At 32.0% G+C, this 22,624-nt stretch overlaps 1 protein-coding gene across 1 annotated transcript; it reads right to left on the reverse strand.

Annotated features, from left to right (window-relative positions):
* Positions 1-21,108: 21,108 nt before the first annotated feature.
* Positions 21,109-22,284, reverse strand: LOC136772879 (uncharacterized). Its single transcript, XM_066726111.1, has one exon. It carries the CDS (start codon positions 22,282-22,284, stop codon positions 21,109-21,111), a length of 1,176 nt encoding a protein of 391 aa, XP_066582208.1.
* Between the last annotated feature and the right edge of the window lie 340 nt (positions 22,285-22,624).

Below are 22,624 nucleotides of genomic sequence, written 5' to 3' on the forward strand. Positions count from 1 at the left end.
GTTCGGATATCGATCGTACTTCCGAATAATCACGAGGATCCACGATATTATGTGATCCTGGTCGATAGCTCGTTTTCTCTTCTTTCCGTCGCCAGGAGTAAGCCTTGCCCTGAACGATTCTAAATATTTTCGTCAGCTCCAGCGGTAGTGTGAGGTTGAGGCTGTCGCCGTTCGCGAACCAGCGATGGATAAAAGGCGTTGGAGAGTATGAGCAAGTGACGATAGCCCATTCTGATGTAATTCTTCTTCGAATTTGGAGGACTCCACGATAGCTCTATTATTACTCGGATATAGCTCCTCTTGCACCCTGACCTCGGTATATCTTCTCAAGTCCAGGTGTTGTCCTTTTACGGGCCGAAATCGTTCGTTGATCGATAGTAAAAAGACGAAAATGCGATATTCCCTCCGATGATTTTTTCGATGACGTAGTCTTCCCCTGGGTTGGTGATGGAGGGGAATGAGGAGAGGCAAGGCCCCCACTCAGATCGACACGTCGTACAGAGAGTTTAATTTACAGAGCGACCACTTTACAAAAATCAAGCTACAAAAAGCGTAGTGTAATATAAAATAAAATAACATATGCCGTTATCGACATGGAACGGAAGTGGATGAATAAATGAGATTTCTAACCTTTATTTGTGGTGGTATTCCAAGGTGATTCTGGAGCTTCCTTTGACCTTGAGCTGTAAAATCTTACTCTAACATGCTCATAAAATTGCAAGTGACAGAGGGCCAAAATATCACAATCATCGAATATTAATGTGATTTACGGTATTAACTCGGGAGGTTATATCTGAGAGTGTGCGGGAGTTCTTTATCATTATGTTTTATGATGACACCAATACGCATAGAATTGGCCACGTCACAATATATATATATATATATATATATATACTTCATTTTTTGCCTTATCCTTTCGAAGAATGGTAGAAGGCTTATTTATTCTGAAACGAACCCCTCTAGCTCTCCACATAGGTCGAAATTTCCAGATATCCTTACTTGAAAATTTATTTTCGAATCATTATGCTCTTTCAATGATGCAGCAACCTGCTCTATTCCATAAAACAGTAAGATTTTAAAATACTGAAAAAAATATAATATTTTATAATCGCTTTTTTAATATAATACTTATTATTTGACTGTGCCTTATTAGATAGTGCAGTTCATATGAGGCGTCACTGAAAAGATAAAACGTCTCCAAAGTTAAAGTACAAATAACGCCATATAATTGCCCAGAATCTTCAGCTTAATAGGCAGAAAATAAATGTCATATAGCGCCTGGATCAGAAATGTAAGGCATCAGGAGTTAATATTTATAATTGGTATAGTTTTTCATGTGTGTGGGTCTGGCAATATGGAACGATGGAGAAGTACGAGCTTCTTTTGTTTATCGAAAAGGAAGAGACATCGAAAGTGACAGTAATAGTACATTATGCACCAAGGGAGTAAAGTGAGGAAAGTACGTACTGTGTGAAGTTGTCGCCCGAGCGAAGCGAGGGCGACATCACAGTGCATACCTTGCCCACTATACTCCTGAGGTGCATATACTACTTTTCCTCATATTAGGCGTAAAATGCGTATATGTTCATTAGACATAATTTTTATGAATTTGTTACACTTATATTTCAAAATAACAATAGATTTATTTATTTTGATTTAAACAATTACCATTACATGTATAATTATAATAATTAATATTAACTGTATTTATTGTACAGTTTTGAAATAATTCTTTTAATACATTTTTATTAGCACCCTCTTTGCATGATTCATAATAAGGAACTTGCTCCATTGCATTACCTTCTTCATTAGAAGTTGGTTTAATTTTTTTACGTAGAGATTCATGAACGTCAGCGCTATGATTCAAATTCAGATTGACATTTGGATATTTAGAATAATCTGGACCTTTTGACGTAGATGGTATAGCTAAAGGTGTACCTATCTTGTTACTTGATGCATTTGGAGCTAGATTTGCATCATTATTTTTGAACGCACTTACACCAGGATTGATATTTGTAATAGGAGGATGATTAGAAAAATGATTTTTTGTTTTACTGCTTGAATTATCAGATATTATATCAAATATCTGTTTTCTATTTGCCGTAGAAAAATCTATGTAGCCCTGAGCTACTACGTCGGACTTCCAACATCCATGATTTTTTACCAAAACCAAATTTCCACTGGCATTTGACAAAGCAGTAGCTGAGCTTCGCCTGTAGCAATGTCCTGTATATTTTTCAGGCTCAGGTAGTTGTAGGAAATTGGCAATAATACTTGGTATTTCGCTGATCTTATTTTTACCAATAAATTGTTTTATGCATTTTCCTTTTTGGTAGGCAACAAATAATCTGTCAGAATCTTGCATTTCCTTAGGCCTCAACAATACATACTTCTTAAAAATATGATAATATTTGTTTGAAATTATAAAATTTCGTGAAACATAAGTCTTAGTTTCATTAATATTTATAATGAAATGATCATTATAATCTTCTATGTCAGTCTTTTTTAAATTAAGTATTTCTTGACATCTTAGACATCCAAAGAAACCAGCAATCAGTATAGCCTAAAAATATTCGTATTTTCGTAAATAAAAATTGCATATTTTCATAAATTAAATATAAATAAAATATGATGAATACCAACTTTCATAGCTAAGTAGATATTATTGTCACTTTGGTCCAGAAATTTATTAACATGAGCTAATGTTAAAGTTTTGTACTTTTTTGATTTGTATCCTTTGCTTTTATTTGTTAGAAAAGTCTTCAGATTTTTGTACTTATCAATGTTAATATTATGTTTCACATTTAGTGTAGCTCGTAACTTCGACCATATGCTCCATAGCGTAGGTGGCTTTAATTTGGCAGATAACTCTTCAAAATATACAAGAAAAACATTTTCTTCGAAAGATCCAGAATTTTTTTCTTTCCACGCAATAAAATCGTCATACGTTTTGAGATAAAGTTGCTTTGATTTTTGCGGCAATAAATTATCTACCAGAAGTTTGGCTTCTTCTTCAAAATTACGAATAAGTAACTCAGTGTTAAAGTTTTCATCATCTAATGAATATTATGATGTCATTTTAACCAAATTTCCATTTAAACATGCAAGCAAACATGCAGAATAGCATTTGTTTTTAACAAATCAATCAATTGAACTATCTGTAGCCAATTTCATATGTTTGAAAGTTATCAGGGTATACATGGGACACTTTAGTGCCCGCTAGGAGGGACTAAAATACGCATTTTACTCGTAGTATGAGGAAAAGTCATTTTCCTTTGAATCGAAGGCCTGATTTATCGGTATAAAATTGATTTTTATCTCATTAATGATACGTTTACAGATGTAGTGGTACATTACACTTTTCGACCTAGTTTATCCTTAAGAATATATGGTTAAAATTAAAAGTATCATTGCTGTTATACACCCTATATATAAATATAAGTACGTCTCTCTAAGATTTTTATTATTCTCTTATTTTAAATCCCACTTGCCTAACTTTTTACTTTTATTTTTAAAATAATTTTCCCGTAACGTACAGCTTGTGGAGTTATTTTAAAGTTTACGTAAAAACCATTTGATGTTTCCATAATATTAACTCAGAGAAATTTCTTTAAGGAAGTTTTAGTATAACAATCAATTTTCCACGCGATATTACTGTTGCCAATTGTTGGACAGTTTAATTACACATTTATTTAGATTATTTCATTAGTGTCATTTTATTAATTTGTTCATATTCAGGAAGAGACAGCACAGATAGGCTATGTAGTGATTTTACATGATTTTCGATGCTTAAATTACTATAAAGAACAATCTAACCAAACTTAAAATAAAAACAGCTGAAAATATTTTTATTTTAAGTTAGTTTTGATTTTTCTTACAGCAGTAATTTAAGCATCGCGAAAACAATGTAAAATCACTTCATTCTCTATACTGTGCTGTTTCTTGCTGAAAATGAACAAAGTAATTAGTTTACACTAATGAGATATTCTGAACAAATGTGTTAAACTATTTTCCAACTTGCAACGGAATATTCGGTGTGGAAAATTGTTCGGTTTACGAAAACCTATTTGAACAAAAATTCTTTATGCTAATCTTATGGAAAAATCAAATAGTCGTTGTGTGACCTCTGAAGGAATCGTGCAAGCTCTATGTTGCGGAAAAATCCTCTTAAAGAAAAAAGTAAAAGGTTAGGCAAGTGGAATGTTTAATTAAAACACAAATAGAAAATTTGAGACGATGCTATATATAAAGGGTGGGCCATTTTAATCGACGCACCACAATTACTTGTATATCAATGATCTTATGAAAAAATGAAGAAAAAATGGTCCAAACAAAAGTTGCTAAACATCGAAAGGGACATAATATGGTATTTTCGATTTAACCCTGAAATGTTAGCTGAACGCTACATAAAGGCCATCTTGTGATTTTTAAATGAAACACCCCGTTTATCATCACGGATTCTGAAAACTGATCTCAAGAGCTTTCCAAAACACTATATAAATGTATCATTTCATTCAGTTGTTCACTAAATATTTAGACTTTAAATTGCATTTAGGTAAGCTTATATCAACTCACCGAAATATCTCTGTTAAACGAAAATAAATAATTTAATAGGTAAAAAATGTTTAACCTATATACCGCCGGCATTTTTTCATAAAAATAATAGTTTTACTTTCTCAAAGATTTGTCAATATAAATAACATATGTAGTTAATACATTATCGAGATTACTTCAAAGCTACTATGGTGGCTTTACCGCCAGCTTAAAGGTTATAATACAGAAGTTACTTGATATCACTAAAAATTAATTAAAAGAAAAAATTAAACAAACATATTTAAAACCACCTAATGAGACATTTTAAACATAAAATATGTTTAATAAAATTTGTCTGCATTGTTTAGCCACTAAAAATATACAATTTTACGAGATTGAAGGAAAAAACTTCTCAGCTTTTCTGGACGATATTTCCCACATTTGACCACGAATTGACCCTCTAAAGATCACTCTGATAAATCGAAAATACGTTCCCGCTCTTCACGGATCCGATTTCCAAATTGGGAAATGCCATTTAAAAAATAACTTTCACCTTCAAATTATCTTGAAAACTAATCCCACGACATATTAATTAATAGTGTGCGATGACTCTCATTGTCCTGGACAGCTCTTGTCCACGTAATTTTTTTGTATTTATCTTATCAACATATATATTCGGGTGAATCAATAGGTTCCCCTAAATGCAATTTGAAATCTAATTATTTAGTGAACGACTGAATGAAATTATACATTACTATAGTGTTTTGGAAAGCTTTTAACGGGATCCCTCACGCGTGCTTTACCGACAGTCCAAATCAATAAACAATTCCTTTAATAAAAGTAAAATGCGAAGCAAATTGCAAAAACGGGTTTCTTTATTACCAGGTGCCAATTCTAACGAGTCAATCGAGCTAAAAAAAAACTCAAATCGGATGAAGAATAACGCTGTACCACTGTCCCGCGTTCTTCAAGTGGAAATAACCAAAAGTAACTTATCTTCAAGAACGCGGCACAATGGTACAGCCTTATTTTTCAACTAATTTGAGTGTTTTTAAGTTCGTTTGACTCGTTAGAACTGGCACATTGTCCTACAAAGGCACGATTGTCTAATTAGCCTCGCATTTGAATTTTATTAAACTAATTGTTTATTGACTTGTACTGTCGGTAAAGCACGCGTGAGGGATCCTGTTAAGCCACTCTATCAACGGTGGTGAAAAGTTTCTCGGTTGAGGACTTCTAAAATTGTTATTAAGAATTGCTGAAACGTTAGACGTAGTACACAAACTCTTAATGGGATTAATTTAACATTTTCAAAGAACATTTAAACTTAACTTCAATTAGGGAATGACGTACAAGAGTGCGCACTTAATGAATACTTGTATGTATTTTCGAATATATAAGAACAGGTTTAAATCGAATACATATTTCCAAATAAATATATTTATTCATTTATATTTTAAATATACGGCCAATACAAATAAATTCAGTAAACAGAGAAAACAAATTTGCTAACCTACTGCACTTGCGCACTTTTATAATACGATGTACACAAGAGAAAGTACAAGTTCTTTTAAGTGCGCGCAATTTTAAATTTATCTAGAATGTGAGCAAATATCGCACGAAAATTGTCCACCTTCATAAGACGTACAATTTTACAGGAATATTCTGAACCCAAAATTGTCGGACAATTACCAAAACTGATCGCTAAAAGCCTTATGCCGCAACTGCTCGAACTTACAATCACACAGGTCATTTTCAAGTTGTATAGACGTACGTGAAGAATGTAAATAAATAAAGCAGACTTCTATTCAACTTATTATATAGATGTATACGTAGATTTATATACAAGGCAACTATACGATAATTTCGATTTGGCACTGAAATATAATGACATGCGTATTCTTAAAGACCGCGTACTCTTAGGTGCCTTTACCCTATACAAAATAATTCAGAATCATTCCCATTAATTCTTAGATAGACCGTATGACCGTTATACACAATTTTTAAAGCAACAACAAACGCCGATACTTTAAAATAATAGAGCGATCTAACCTATCAACGTAGTATACGTAGACCAAATTTATATGATCGCCAATTATGTCACTAAATCAATTAACACTAAACGTACCGAGGATTTTTTATACACGCGTGTTTATATTTAAAAAGGGTCAATTGACCGGTAAATGGTAGATTTAGTGTTAAAAATATAATTTCACTATCACTTTGATTTAATTGCTGCTAAAAGGGGCAGGGCTTCTTTATACAGGATGTAACAAAATGACCAGTTTTTCATTAAACTGGAAGTTCGGGGTACCGCCTAAATGCAAATTTCAAATTTCGTTTAAAACAGTCAAAAGGTTGAAAAGTTATTCCCATTTTAATATCTCCTTCTTCTGACCTTTTCCGAACGATCTTGACAGCAAAGTGAAGATTAGAGAAAGTGAAGAAACAAATGACGATGAGCGACTCGCGATGAAAGCACAATTAACGATTGCATAATTGTACATTTGCTATTTATTTCTATAACTTGGATATTATATTAAAATCAGGTTTAAATATAAATCCTTTCCATGATAATCTTAAAATAAATTAGAAGAAAAATGAAACTACTACCATTAATTGAATTGATGAAAAAATTTAATTGACATAATGAAAAAGAAAGTATCAGAAGTTATAACGTAAATAGCAAACTAAAAAGTAAATAGCTAATGCACAAAAGCATGTTGTTGTTACCGAAGCTGAAGAATGTGGGTGTTTTAAGATCAATTTATTCATGATACAGAGAGAAAATGCAACTTAACTATTTAATGGTTACGTGTTTCCTTCAAGCCGAAGATTTGAAAACTACTTCACACTTATACCATGACGGATCTTCCTAAAACAACCACTTTTATTATTTTTAAACATTCGCAAAAGAAAAAAATCACTATTAGTCTAGATTTTATACGACAATTTATTTTTTGATGTAATTGAAATAGGACGAAGAAAGTGAGAGAGAGAGAGAGAGAGAGAGAGAGAGAGAGAGAGAGAGAGAGAGAGAGAGAGAGAGAGAGTAATGAATAATTAGTGTCGAACATCGATTATCAGTCTCCTTCAATTATTTAAAAATAAATCAGTGTTAATACACAACTTAGGTCAATATAGTAACTTCATTAATATACGAATGTTTAAAGACGACAAAAGTCATTGTGTTGGAGAAATCCATGATGGAATCCGTCTAGTGTCTTTCAACTCTCCAACTTGAATGAAACGTGTAAACATTAAATCGTTAAGTTTCATTTTCTGTATCATCAATGCATTGATTTTAAATCATCTTCAAAGTAAATAATAAAGTGCTTGCTTTCGTACATTAGATATTTACTTTTTAGTTTGCTCTTTAAATTATAGCTGTTGATACTTTACTTTTCATTGTGTTAATTGAATTCTTTTACCATATCAGATAATAATAGTAGTTTTATTTTTCTGTTGATTTGGTTCGGGGATTATAATGGAATGGTAATATTTCTACCTGAGACTTTAAATTAATAACCAATTTAAAGAAATATATAGTAAAAGTACAATCATGTGATCGTTAATTGTTTCTTCTTCGCGGGTCGTTCATTATCATTTGTTTCTACACTTTCTTCAATCTGCAGCTCCCTGTCAAAATTGCTCGAAAAGGGACAAAAGCGATGATTTTAAAATACTAAAAACTTTTCAACGCCTCAATCGATTTAATGAATGAAGTTTGAAATCTGCACTCAGATTGTCAGGCAGAAATTCCAGTTTCAAGAAAAGGCGGTACGTTTTGTTATACCATGTATATTATGGCGATCTTTATTTTGTCAAATTTTGAATTTTCATAGCAGCATCCGTTTATTTTATTCCAAGCACGCAAAAAGTAAGACTTTCCAAGGCGTATCTCAATCGCACCATTTTAACACCTGCCACTAGCCTTTTTATTTTCGCAATTTAATCACATTGGTTTTTAAAAGAATTCGGGATTTATGTTTTTGGTCGGAGTAAGAATTACCTTTATAAATTTTAAAGCATAAAAAGTGTTCAATATAAGGCATAGTATTTGCAGAATATTTGGGTAAATTTTCGGACACATCTATATAAGGTGATACATGACGACTGCCAGAAACCCTAAAATTTGCAATAAATTTAAATACGCATATTTCATAAACGCAGGCACCAAATCATACATTATTATAGTGATTTGGAAAGCTCTTGAAATCATTTACAAGAATAAGTAATAAAAAGTAGGGATTCATGATTAAAAGAAACGAAAATGACCTTCACATTATCTTGCTAGGTCAGACCAATGGTTAATTATTACAAACCATTTTAAACCAATAAACTTTACTCTCTATCATTTTCTCATAAAATGCCTCTTTCAGCGATTATTTCAAAATTTGATTTAACAGGTGAGGAATAATAAAATCACACATGTTAAATTAGATCTTGAAATATGTGCTGAAAATTATATTTTATGCAAAACTGGTAGGGGTAAAGTTTATTGGCTTAAAAAGGGGAAGACAAATTTACCATCGGTCTGGTCTCATATGAAGATCATTTGAATGTCACTTTTGATTCTTCAATAATAAACCCCCACTTTTTATTAGATATTCTCGAAGCTGGTTTCAAGAGTTTTCAAAATTAATATAATAATTTATCATTTAATTACTGCCTTTATGAGATATCTGAATTTAATATTATGGCAATATATTTAGGTTTGAATTCAATTCAGTATCACCTCTTATGAACGTACCCGAAACTTTATCCAAATATTCTCTAAATATAATATAACTTTTATTGGAAAATTTATCATGGTTGAAAATTAAAAAAGGTGATAAATACTCGGAGCAAAATCATAAATCCTGAAGTCTGTAAAAATTCAATGTTAATTAAATGGAGAAATAGAACGACTGAGGGCGCGTTTTAAAAGTGCACAATTGAAATGCAGTTTGACATATCCTATTTTATTAGAGTTTGGAAGAAAGTAAACGTGTCCTGCCATCAAAATTCAAATATTGGCAAACTAAAGAACATCACAATTTACAGGGTGTAACAGCAATGATGCTTTTAATATTAACGACATTTTATTGAGGATAAACTAAGTCGATAAGTCATGTACCATTACTTCCGTAAAAGCCTTATTGCTGAAATAATTCAATCCCACAAAAAACATGCTTCGCTTGTAATGAAAGCCGTTAAGTACATAAATCGTCCAACGTAATTAATATAGTAAAATAAAATATTTAAATTAAAAAAAATTAGTGAAATCCAAATATTAGGCAAATATATATTTTTACCATAGCAAAAGTTGAAATTTCGAAAGAAAGATATTAACACAAAAAAGTTACTTTCCGGGCCAATAATATTTATACCTAAGTCGCTATCTTTCAATACAAGCATTGCTTCTCATAATTTGATAATGTGGCTATTTAATACGATTACATACAACGGGACTCCGGCAAGCAACTTTTGTGTTACTATTTTTTTTTCGAAATTTTAACTTTTGCCATGGTAAAAATATATACTTACCAAACATTTGGATTCCACTAATTTTTTTAATTGAAATATTTTTTTTACCATATAAATTACACTAGACGATTGATGTATTTACTGTCCTTTTTGACAAGCGAAATCTATTTTTTGTGGGATTTCATAACATTTTTTAAGAGTATATTAATTAAAATATAAAATTATTCTTTTAATTTCAACAGAATTTAAAGAAAATTGTCAAACTTCTCATTCTTGAAGAGATTTTGTTAACTACAGCTATCAATATCACCATTGAGTATTGGCTAGCCCTGTGCCAAAACCAAGCTCATTTTTTGTTTCCTTTGGATATACTGTATTAGGAAATTCCACAGATAATATCATTGAAGCCTTCGATTCTTAGATATTCTGCTTTAAATTTCCTACTTTTATTCACTGTATGACTGTAATATGAATAATATTGAATTAATGGTATTTTGATAATTATATAGTTCTAAAGCCTTTCGTTATAATATTTATCAATTATTAGCCTTATATTCAAAAGAATTTCAGTCCAATCTCAGTTTCCAGCCCTTCATTTCCCAAGAACTGACTTGAAACTTATTCCGTTTTTTAGTTTGAACATAAGTAAAATTCTCAAAATCAGTGTTACATTTTGTCTCATGCTGTATTAAACTAGGGTTGTTTCTGTCTTCTTTTGGATATTATGTATTAGGAATGACCACAGAGAATATCAGTGAAATCTCTGCTTCTTAGATATTCTGCTTTCAGTTTCCTACTTTTATCCACTGTATACCTGCAACATACAAATTTTTAATTGGTGTGGTCTTTTGATAATTATAAATTTCTAGATGTTTTTAACATAATATTCATAAACTATTAGCCTTATATTCCAATGAATTAGAGCCCAAACTCACTAGTAGGTCTTCATTTTCCAGGATTTGTCTTCAAACTTATCACTCTTCTCCCATTTTTTTAACTACTGCTCTCAACATTTCCATTAGAATTTGGTCCATCCTGTGCCTAGCCAGGGTCATTTCTAATATACTTTAATCTTTATATGAGCAAATGCAGCAAAGCATATCATGAAAACCTCCGCTTTTAAGATATTTTGCTTCCAATTTTCTACTTTTATCCGTTATACATCTGTCATTTGCAAAATATTGAGTTACCTAAGTATTTTGATAATCGTATCCTTCTATAAACTTTCATCAAAATATTCGTCAATTATTGACCTTATATTCCGAATAGTATTACTCGAAACACAATTGCAAGACTTTCAATTTCCAGAATTTGGCTTGAAACTTAATACTTTTTTTACATTTTTACTAACTGCTACTCTCAACAACATTGTATTCTAGCTTATCCTATGCCAAACTAGGATCATTTATACCTTACTATGATCATTATTGAAAAATGCAGCAAAAAATGTCACGAAAGTCTCTTACTTCTTTGATATTCTGCTTTCAATTTCCTACTTTTATCTATAGTATCCCGCGTAAAAAAAAATCGATCTTAGAAAGATCTTAATTTTGACTGAAATATAATCGTAAAATCTTACATTCGTCTTTCAGGCAGTCTTGCTTTGGGTCACGAACAAGACGAATATGTAAGATATTTCTATGTTCTTTCCAATACTTGAAAATGGTATTTTTGATTTGTAAATATAGGACAGGGCGCGTAAAAAAATTTGGACTTGCAAAGCGCTTGGATTCGGCTGGAAAGATCCTCGAAAGATCTTGGAAAGGTCTTTCCAGTGTATTGGAAAGTAGCTAGCTCTGTCCCGCCAGCAAGACAAGTTCCGCGAGCTCTTGGCAAGCGCTTTCCAAGACGATTCGAAATTTGAGAAAGTAAGAAGAATAGGTTATAATTAATTTGTTTATTTAATTATTTTCATATATTTGTTATTATCATTATTCATTAATACAGATATTAATTAATTTGACTGCATGAAATTTTTTTTCCGCGGTGGGACTCGAACCTGGAACCGTTGCCAATCTCACGTACAGCTGTCCGACGTTTGCACCATTCAGCTAAACTTGGATTTCTATATCGATTGCTATTTTAGCATATATAGGAACAATAGACAAATATGTCGTATTCTGATGTCAGCGACAAGATTACTTGTGGACGACTTTTAAGGCCTGAAATTAGTAACAAGACATTATAGGGACGTCTTTAGGATCTGAATGCTGTGCGGGATATTTTACGAAGCTAAAGCTAGCGTTCGATGCGAGCAATTCGATAAAGCTCAACATAGCCTGAAGTAAGCAAGCAATGAAAATAAAAAAATATGCATCTTCTTTCTTATTTCACAAGGAACAGATCCATATAGGTTAAAAAGTGGACTCGGCAAGGGAAACAGCTGAAAAAAAATTGTAGATGCTTAGAATGCGCGACCTTTTTGCAGATTTCTCTATGTTTTAGCTAAGTTTAACCCCGCTGCTACCCACAGAAAATTCGTCAGTTAATTAAACAAGTATGCATCTTCTTTCTTATTTCATAAGAAAGTTATCCATATAGGTTAAACAGTGGAGCCAGCAAAGGAAATAGGTGAAAAAAATGATTGAAAGTAATAAAGTGCGACTTATTCATACAGTTTTCTATTATTCGCTTAAATTTTATTTCACTGCTGCCAATAGGAAGTTTGTTAGCCAATTAAAAAAATATGCATCATCTTCCTCTTTTCATAAAGAAGAGATTCATATAGGTTAAGAAGTGTTGTAACGGGCGAGGGAAATAGCTGAAAAAATTATAGAATCTAAAAATGTGCGACGTATTCGCAAATATTTTACGTTTATTATGATCCGAATTCACTAATTTTCTTCGGCTATTTCCCTTGCCGGCTCCACGCTTAACCTATATGGATATCTTTCTTATGAAATAAGAAAGAAGATGTATACTTGTTTAATTAACTGACGATTTTCCTGTGGGTAGCAGCGGGGTTAAACTTAGCTAAAACAGAGAAATCAGCAAAAAGGTCGTGCATTTCTAAGCATCTACAATTTTTTTTCAGCTGTTTCCCTTGCCGGGTCCACTTTTTAACCTATATGGATCTGTTCCTTGTGAAATAAGGAAGAAGATGCATATTTTTTTATTTTCATTGCTTGCTTACTTCAGGCTATGTTGAGCTTTATCGAATTGCTCGCATCGAACGCTAGCTTTAGCTTCGTAAAATATCCCGCACAGCATTCAGATCCTAAAGACGTCCCTATAATGTCTTGTTACTAATTTCAGGCCTTAAAAGTCATCCACAAGTAATCTTGTCGCTGACATCAGAATACGACATATTTGTCTATTGTTTCTATATACGCTAAAATAGCAATCGATATATAAATCCAAGTTTAGCTGAATGGTGCAAACGTCAGACAGCTGTACGTGAGATTGGCATCGGTTCCAGGTTCGAGTCCCACCGCGGAAAAAAAATTTCATGCTGTAAAATTAATTAATATCTGTATTAATCGATAATCATAATAACAAATATATGAAAATAAATAAATGAACAACTTAATTATAACCTATTCTTCTTACTTTCTCAAATTTCGAATCGTCTTGGAAAGCGCTTGCCAAAAGCTCGGAACTTGTCTTGCTGGCCGGACAGAGCAAGCTACTTTCCAATATACTGAAAAGACCTTTCCAAGATCTTTCGAGGATCTTTCCAGCCGAATCCAAGCGCTTTGCAAGTCCAAATTTTTTTACGCGACCTGTCCTATATTTGCAAATCAAAAATACCATTTTCAAGTATTGGAAAGATCATAGAAATATCTTACATATTCGTCTTGTTCGTGACCCAAAGCAAGACTGCCTGAAAGACGAATGTAAGATCTTACTAAGATCTTACGATTATATTTCAGTCAAAATTAAGATCTTTCTAAGATCGATTTTTTTTACGCGGGATACCTATAATAATTTATTTGTTTACTTATATCTGATCTTAAGCTACCTTTAATTCTACTGGAAAAAGAAGAAACTGCAAAAGAATTAAAATCAGAGTGGTATACATTTTAATTACCGTTACCAAAGATTGAATAAATAAAAATGAAATTCATTCTAGCAATTACGCTAAGAATTTTGGCAAATCTTTTGGTAATTTTAGGGGTACATTATAAGCTTTTCATATTAATAACCATTACAAACCAGAAAGCTTGATTCTCAGCAATGATAAAATATAAAAACATATCTTGTTTTAATCTGAAAAACAACTCCACAAAGAGTATACTACATCCTATGTTACAAAACTCATCATGTTATTTATTTAATTTGTCTACTTTTTCATTCAATATTATATTTATCCAATCAGTTGATTCATTTACTTTAATATGCCTCTCAATCAACACAACTCGAACCTCAACAATGACACAATAAACGCATTATTATAATTAAATCTGAAATAAAGCCTTATGAAGTGCCACAAAATATATATTATATTTATCTAATTTGTTGAGTCATTTATGCAGGGTGGAACGTTAATGCCACACTTCCTTGAAAGGGGTGATTTCTGAGACCTTTCTAAGCAAAACGCCGTTGGCCATTTTTAAATCTAGCCACTGGTTAAGGAGAGGTAAAAGATTAAATTTTGCATGCAATTATGTATTACCCAAATGAATGCAGTATAATAGGTATGTACGTGTGACAAGTGCAAGTATCACGGAGAAGTTGCTGCTATGACGTTTCACTCTCTCCTTTTATTAATTTTTTCGGAATCGGTGAAAAGTTACTGCTGGTTTGCTATTTTGCCTTTTTATTGATTAATGGAAAATTTTGAAATTTAATTTGCGTTCTGGCGCAAAAACTAACGTGTACTTGCAATTTACCTACGGAGAATATCCGTTAAATATTATTGTGCGTCACCATACAATTTAAATTCCGATGCCAAATAATTAATGAGCAAATCGGGATAATGCAAATTAAATTCTATGAGGATTGCACACTTTAAACCAAGATTGTGTTCTAGTAAATGAGCATTTATGCTCATGGGCGCTCTGACGTGCCCAAGCTAGCGCTCACTGACTGGAACACAGTCTTGGTTTAAAGTGTGCAATTCTCATAGAATTTAATTTGCATTATCCCGATTTGCTCATTAATTATTTGGTATCGGAAATTAAATTCTATAGGGACGCACAATTATATTTAACCGAGATTCTCCGTGGGTAAATTGCACGTGCGCGTTAATTTTTGCGCGAGAACGGAAATTAAATTTCAAAATTTTCCATTAATCAATAAAAAGGCAAAATAGCAAACCGGAAGTGACTTCTCACCGATTCCGAAAAAATCAATAAAAGGAGAGAGTGAGACGTCATAGCAGCAACTTCTCTCTGATACTTGCACTTGTCACACGTACATACCAATACTACTGCAATCATATGTAAAATATATAATTGCATACAAAATTTAATCTTTTATATCTCCTTAACCAGTGGCTAGATTTAAAAACGGTCAACGGCCGTTTACTTAGAAAGGTCTCAGGAATCACCCCTTTCAAGGAAGTGCGGCGTTAACTTTCCACCGTATAATTTTATAATCTTTATATGTACATGTTAAAAATCACGTCATTTTATTTATTTATTGCAAAATCGGATAAAAATCATTTTTAGATTAATGTTTCCAAATTTGCTGCATAAGATATATTAACCTTATATTTACCGTAATAGGCAAAATAAATCATATGTCGCTGAGATGCATATACACACAGACACACCGCCTACGTTTTGTGTGAAACTATATACATATTTACGCTTACGTCACTAAGTTACGTTAACGGGAATCCGTATACCGACATTACAGAGCGAAAATTATTCTGCATGCAGCGTCGTCATTTGTTGACGGATTGTAAAGCTATTAAAGGTTTTTGGAAATGCCAGAAGCTTATCTACTAAGTTACGTTAGGAAAATTAACAAAAAATAAAAAAAAATTGTTGTTTAAATATATATATTAACATTATTGGGAAACAACAATTAAATCGCAAAATTCCCCAACATACTTTACTAGATAATGTTCATACGTTTCTCCAAAAAGTCCACAAAAATGCAAATCTGTCACGAAATGACGATGCTGCATGCGAAATAAATAATAGAAGAATTTCGTGTTGGCGACTTCCCGAACACGAAATTCTTCCATTATTTATTTCGCATGCAGCATCGTCATTTCGTGACAGATTTGCATTTTTGTGGACTTTTTGGAGAAACGTATGAACATTATCTAGTAAAGTATGTTGGGGAATTTTGCGATTTAATTGTTGTTTCTCAATAATGTTAATATATATATTTAAACAACAATTTTTTTTCATTTTTTGTTAATTTTCCTAACGTAACTTAGTAGATAAGCTCCTGGCATTTTCAAAAACCTATAATAACTTTACAATCCGTCAACAAATAACGACGTTGCATGCGAAATAGCTTTCGCTCTGTAATGTCGGTATACGGATTCCTCTTAAGGAGAATCTGTATATCGACATTATAGAGCGAAATATTGCGCCAAACGAAACGGCCTCATTTCTTAACCGATTTTAACGTTTATGAACCTTTTTGGAAACGCCAAATGATTATCTAGCGATCTTTGTTGGCCGATTTTGTAAATTTCACTTTTTTAAAAATTTTTTTTTAGTTTTTCATTTTTCGAAAAATCGGCCAACGAAAATCGCTAGATAATCTTTTGGCGTTTTCAAAAAGGTGCATAAACGTGAAAATCGGTAAAGAAATGAGGCCGTTTCATTTGGCGCAAGATTGCGCTCTGTAATGTCGATATACAGATTCCTCTTAAGTGCCCAACTTCAGGCCGAGACAAACACTCTGGGTGGGGGGAAGAAGATTATGAAGGAGAACAATTTTATTTGTTGCATATATTTAGTTAACAGAGTATGAAATCTCTTGATTGCATGAACCGTGCGCGTGCGCACGCGTTCTTGATGCTCATGGTCTTAAATAAAAGTTTGTTCAAAACACTATTTTAAGCAAAGCTTTAATTAAATCATGACAATGGATCATTCGTAGAGATAAATCGGTTTAAAAATTGGGACAGCCAAATTCGATGCATTCGTGATCTCAAGGGAATTCAAATGGCAGCACAGCGATGTAACATATATGGCGGAAGCAAAAGGGATAATAACAATTAAATTTCAAAAGACCTTTAATAGAAGAACAAGCAACAATATATGTCAAGTATATTATTTCTTTCGTGAATAATTATCATATATCGTGAAAAATGTGCTATAAACACAAGCGCAAATACAAAAATTTCCCATATGTCATCATACAATCTCTCCCAATTCTAATAGTTTTTAATTCGTGCGTCAGGCGGCAGCATCGATGATTGAAATCGCGAATAAGAGAGTAGTGCCTTAACGGCAGTATATAGGCATGACTTTATCTATTTTTATATGTACTTACCATCGAGACACTACTGAGTCTCTTGATTTTAAAGCGATAAATCAGGGCTTTGATTCAATGGAAAAATTATTTTACCCTTACTTTCGTTGACACTTCCCTTTCGATATACAAAAAACGCTCGTCCTTCAACGTTCCATATTTGTCACACGTACACATAAAATTATACCAATTATAATTATTGCCTTCTGACATTCTATATTCCTGATTCCAGTGCCAATAAAATTGATTTCCTCCTTATTTTTAAAAGGATTCTCGAAAGCACTTATTAAATTGAGAATTCTGGATAACAATACGGCGTTATTTGTAGATTAATTTTGAAAAGTGTTTATATTTTTGGTGATGGCCCATATAAACTGCTATATCTAATAAGGAAGTCAAAAAATTAATGTATTATATTAAAAAAGCGATTATGAGAAATTTTATTTTTGTCGGTTTTTTGAAAATCTTACCATTTTATCAGATATAGCAGTTCGCTGCATCAATGAAAGAACAAAATGATTCGAAAATAGGTTTTCGAGTAAAGCCATAGTCTTATCTAAATATTTTGATCTAAGTGGATAGCTTGAGGGACCCCTTTAAGAATAAATAAGCCTTCTTCCACACATTCTATGAAAGAACGAGTCAAATAATTAATAATAATTTTGTTATTATGCCATAGGTTATTCATATATTTCGCACACTCTTAAGTACGATAACATTCCAGATTGGTATACGTAAACAGTTACGCGCTCATCTTAATTTAATTACTATTTCATTGTTCAATTGATAAATACTTCATTTTGGTGACCATATCATCTTCTATGTACTATAAAGTGGAATCAGGTCTAGGAATTGGCTAGTTTTACTGCTAATTTTATTTAGGCAGGCACTATGCAAACCGTACTAGGTAAGAACTGCACAATCTACAGCACAAAGAAAAAATTATTCTTAATTTTGTGGATTGTCCTTTCATAAAATTAAAAAAGGCGTATTTATTGTTAAGCGGATACTTTAAGCTCTCAACTTAAGTCAAAATTTCTCGAGAAGTTTATACCATTACTTGTGAAAACCTATCTTCGAATCATTTTGCTCTTCCAATGATGCAACAAACTGCTCTATTTGATAAAACAGTAAGATTTTCAAAAACCAAAAAATAAATTTTCTTCTAATCGCTTTTTTAATATAATACTTCTATTTTTATTACCGTATTAGATAGAGCATTTCGTATGACACATCACCGAAAAGAGATCAAACCACTTCAAAACTAATCTACAAATAATGCAGTAATGTTGACCAGAATTTTCAACTTAAGAGAGCAATAGGGGTGGATACCGGTATTACAGAGCGGCTTCACCTGAAATCTTAGTTTTTAAAATACAACGGTAATTCAAAACAGATTTCAGTTTGTGCAACGGCTTTTAAGTCCTCGGAGAAGCATCTTTTAAACCAAAAAAAGTATTTCTCAATTGTTTTGCATAAAACGCTCCAGAGCATGAGTACAAAATGACGTTTATCTCTTTAACTATAAGAGATATTCAATTTTTAAAAACAATCTTTTCGAAACCTATTCTAACTGGCTTCCAAAAAGCCAATATGAAGAAATTGAATATCTATTATCGTTAGAGAGATACGCGTCATTGTATACCCATGCTCTGGGGAGTCTTACGCAAAACACACTGTATATTCGAAACAAAACAAAATTGTTCTATTTCAAAAATAAAGGCGAAATTGCGAAAACGGGTTTCTTCATTCAAAAGAGTTTCCTTCAACGATTGTAAAAAATCTAAAAACACTTCGACTCATTCTCAAAGTTTGGCCTTATTTCAGAATGAATCGAAGTGTTTTTAAACTTTTTACAATCGTTGAAAGAAACTCTTTTTGAGTGAAGAAAACCGTTTTTGCAATTTCGTCTTTATTTTTAAAATATAACAATTTTTTTGTCTCGAATATATACAGGGTGTGGCACGCGTAAGACGCTCCAGAGAATGGAGGCAAAATGGCGCATATCTCTTTAACTATAAGAGAGATTCAATTTCCACATACGGTCATTTCGGAACATCTTAGCTCTCACAAAGGTTATATGAAAAAATTGAATATCTCTTACAGTTAAAGAGATACGTGTCATTTTGTATCCATGCTGTGGGGCATCTTACGCGCCACACGTATTTTTTTTCTATTTTAATTGAGAAGTACTTTTTTTTATCTCAAAAGATGCTTCTCCGAGGACTTAAAAGCCGTTGCACAAACTGAAATCTGTTTTGAATTATCGTTGTATTTTGAAAACTAAGAGTTTAGGCAGAGCCATTCTGTAACATCAGTATACGCCTTCCCATCAATAGGCACTTTTGAGGATCCTTTAAAAATAAAGGCAGAAAATAAATTCTTTCAGCAACTGGATCAGGCATATAGGACATTAGGAGGGAATATTGGTAATCGGTGTAATTGCAAATGTGTGCGCGTATGGCAATACGAAACAGTGAAGAGGTTCTAGCTTCTTTTATTAATTGAAAGGAAAGTGTCAACAAAAATGAGTATAAACTAATTTTTTGTTGAATCGAAGGCCAGATTTATCGGCTTAAAATTAAATTATCTCGGCAATGATGCTTTTACGGATATTAAAGTAGAAGACTTTTCTACTTAGTTTATGCTCAAGAATATGTGGTTAAAAAATATGACACTGAAGTTGGCAGCGACTTTGTCAGCAGCAACTTCTACATCGTGTAACATGGACGTGAGGGTGAACTAACCTAAAAACCCGTCCTGCTGCGCAAACTATCCTTTAAAATAGGAGGAAATTTTTTCAAATTTTGAAATATACGTGGTATTATAGAGAATTAAATTTCGAATCTAGTGGTATAACTTTCATTAGGGATCGCGATTCCTTTAATTATTTTTCATCAACTAAACTATACGGAAAGAACCGGCAAATATACGTTTTCGGGGCTTCAACTAAAAAATTATGCTGCTAGGAAATTTTTTTAATTTTTTTAACATACATATTATTGAAAAGAATTAAATGACGAATTAAGTGGTACTACTTTCGTTAGGGATCTCGACTCCCTTCACCTTTTTTTAGGAACTTAATTGTAAGAGAAGTTACAGAGTAAAATCGCGTTTTCGGAGCTTCAAATGAAAAGTTTTGCTGCTAGGAAATTTTTTTAATTTTTTTAACATACATATTATTGAAAGGAATTAAATGTCGAATTAAGCGGTACTACTTTCGTTAGGGATCTCGACTTCCTTAATCTTTTTTTAGGAACTTAAGTGCAAGAGAAGTACCAGAGTAAAATCGCGTTTTCGGAGCTTCAAATGGAAAGTTTTGCTGCTCCCTAATATGTTTTTACGGCATGCTCTGATTATTAATTTTATCAATAATTTACTAATTACTTTACGTGTGAATTAATTGTGTTACTAAAATGTATATTTTTTCAGAAAATATTTTTATTGTACAATATACTCTTTTATATATAAATTAACATACATTTTTCTCATTTCAGCTAAAAACATGACTAGATAAATATTATAAATGTAGGTGAAGATAAAACAAATTTTAATTGAATGTGGTGTCTTACTTTAATAGAGAGTAAAAGGTAAATTTAAAATTATTGAGTTTTAGTACATGTGATGAATATGAAAGCCATGTGTGACTATCCATTTATAGGAAGAAGCCATGTACATTTTTTCATAATTATCTCTTTTACACTTAATATATACGTGTCTTCTTTAGTTTTGGATCAGCCTATCTTTTATTGTTGCACAATATAATAATGTATTTATCCAATTTTGTGGAGGTTTCTTTGTTCCTCGCAAATTATATTTTTTTTCCTTTTCATCTCCGTGAAGACTGGCTATTTGCTCGAATATTTTAACTCTTTTTTGTCGAACTACTGGCTTATCGACGTGCTCTATTATTAATTTTGCTATACTTTTGCGAAAATTATCCATATCGTCATCATTAAAAATTATATAATTTCCCGAACATATACTGTAAATATACCAGCATAAATGAACACCGCAATTTGAGCTGATCGATCCATTTTTTCTACATTGCATAGGTATATCCTTCGGTATATGATATAACCATTCACTCCAATTTAATACATCAAATTTTTGGTTTTTATATAATTCATCCATCAATGAGCACATATTATTTATTAAATTCTTCGGTGGTGACGAGTGCAATGAATCAAGAAAAATGATTAGTTTATCTTTAAAATTGATTATTAATAGAGTCCAATGCTTTTTATTATCGTCAAAAACCGGTGCTATCCATAATAATGCATCAGTTATGCTTTGACTTCCTAGTAATTTTTCATACCCTTGGGATATAGTACCCAATATAATTTTGGATACTAAAAAAGTGTCAAAAATTATAACTCGGTTATTATTCCCCAACATATCCTGGCAAATTACACCGAAACTATTAATGACAGCATCATCTACATAAGAATTTGCTTGGAGAGATCTGAAACTGTCCTCATTCACAATAATATTCCCTATATTTTTATATAAAGCTGGAAATCCTTGTGGATATGAACTATCAGCTGATAGAAAATTTACAGCTGTTACTGTGTCGGGTAATAAATTGTCAGGTTTCATTAAATCTGATTGCAATGGCAATGGATCATCAATTAGTTCACTATTTGTTTCATCTTCTGTGTTCATATAATTTTCCACACTTTTTGTTGGTAAAATCAACGGATCGTCTGTTAATTTATTGCTTGAATCTTCCTTTATATGAATGTTCTTAGTAGATTTGAAATATTTGTTTTTATACTGTCTTTTACGGCACCATTTTTCTTCGACCAAAGACAAATCGTTGTTAATCGATTTTCTTGATCTTACTCTGTATAATCTATACCTCCTTTCAGATAATCTCCCTTTCAAAATTTTTCCCATTTTTTGAATAAAACGAGGCAATAAAATTTTTTCCTTTTTCAACAACAAATCAATTTTGACATTTTTAAAATAATTTTCAATTGCAGCATTTGACTCTCTTCTGACATGAAAGGACTTCAAAATTAATGCGGACCATAAAGGATAAGAAGGAAGTAAATAATTTAGTACGTATTGAAATAAATTGTAATTGTAAAATTAATTATCTTTTAATTTATCGACACCATTATTTTGAAATTTTGACTCATAAAATTGAAATTTCTGTTTAAAAAACAGAGCAAAAGGAGAAGAATTACCTGGTGACTTCTTTTGCAATTCTGCATCTTCAGATGTTGAATCTTCA

This window comes from Prorops nasuta, unplaced genomic scaffold, assembly GCF_024137725.1.
Source record: "Prorops nasuta isolate Cenicafe-Biocafe unplaced genomic scaffold, Cenicafe_Pnas_1.2 PNAS00001, whole genome shotgun sequence".
NCBI lineage: Eukaryota > Metazoa > Arthropoda > Insecta > Hymenoptera > Bethylidae > Prorops > Prorops nasuta.

Bases quoted from the DNA above. Each gene is read 5' to 3' on its own strand.
- LOC136772879 (XM_066726111.1), bottom strand. From the start codon at position 22,284: ATGGGAAAAATTTTGAAAGGGAGATTATCTGAAAGGAGGTATAGATTA.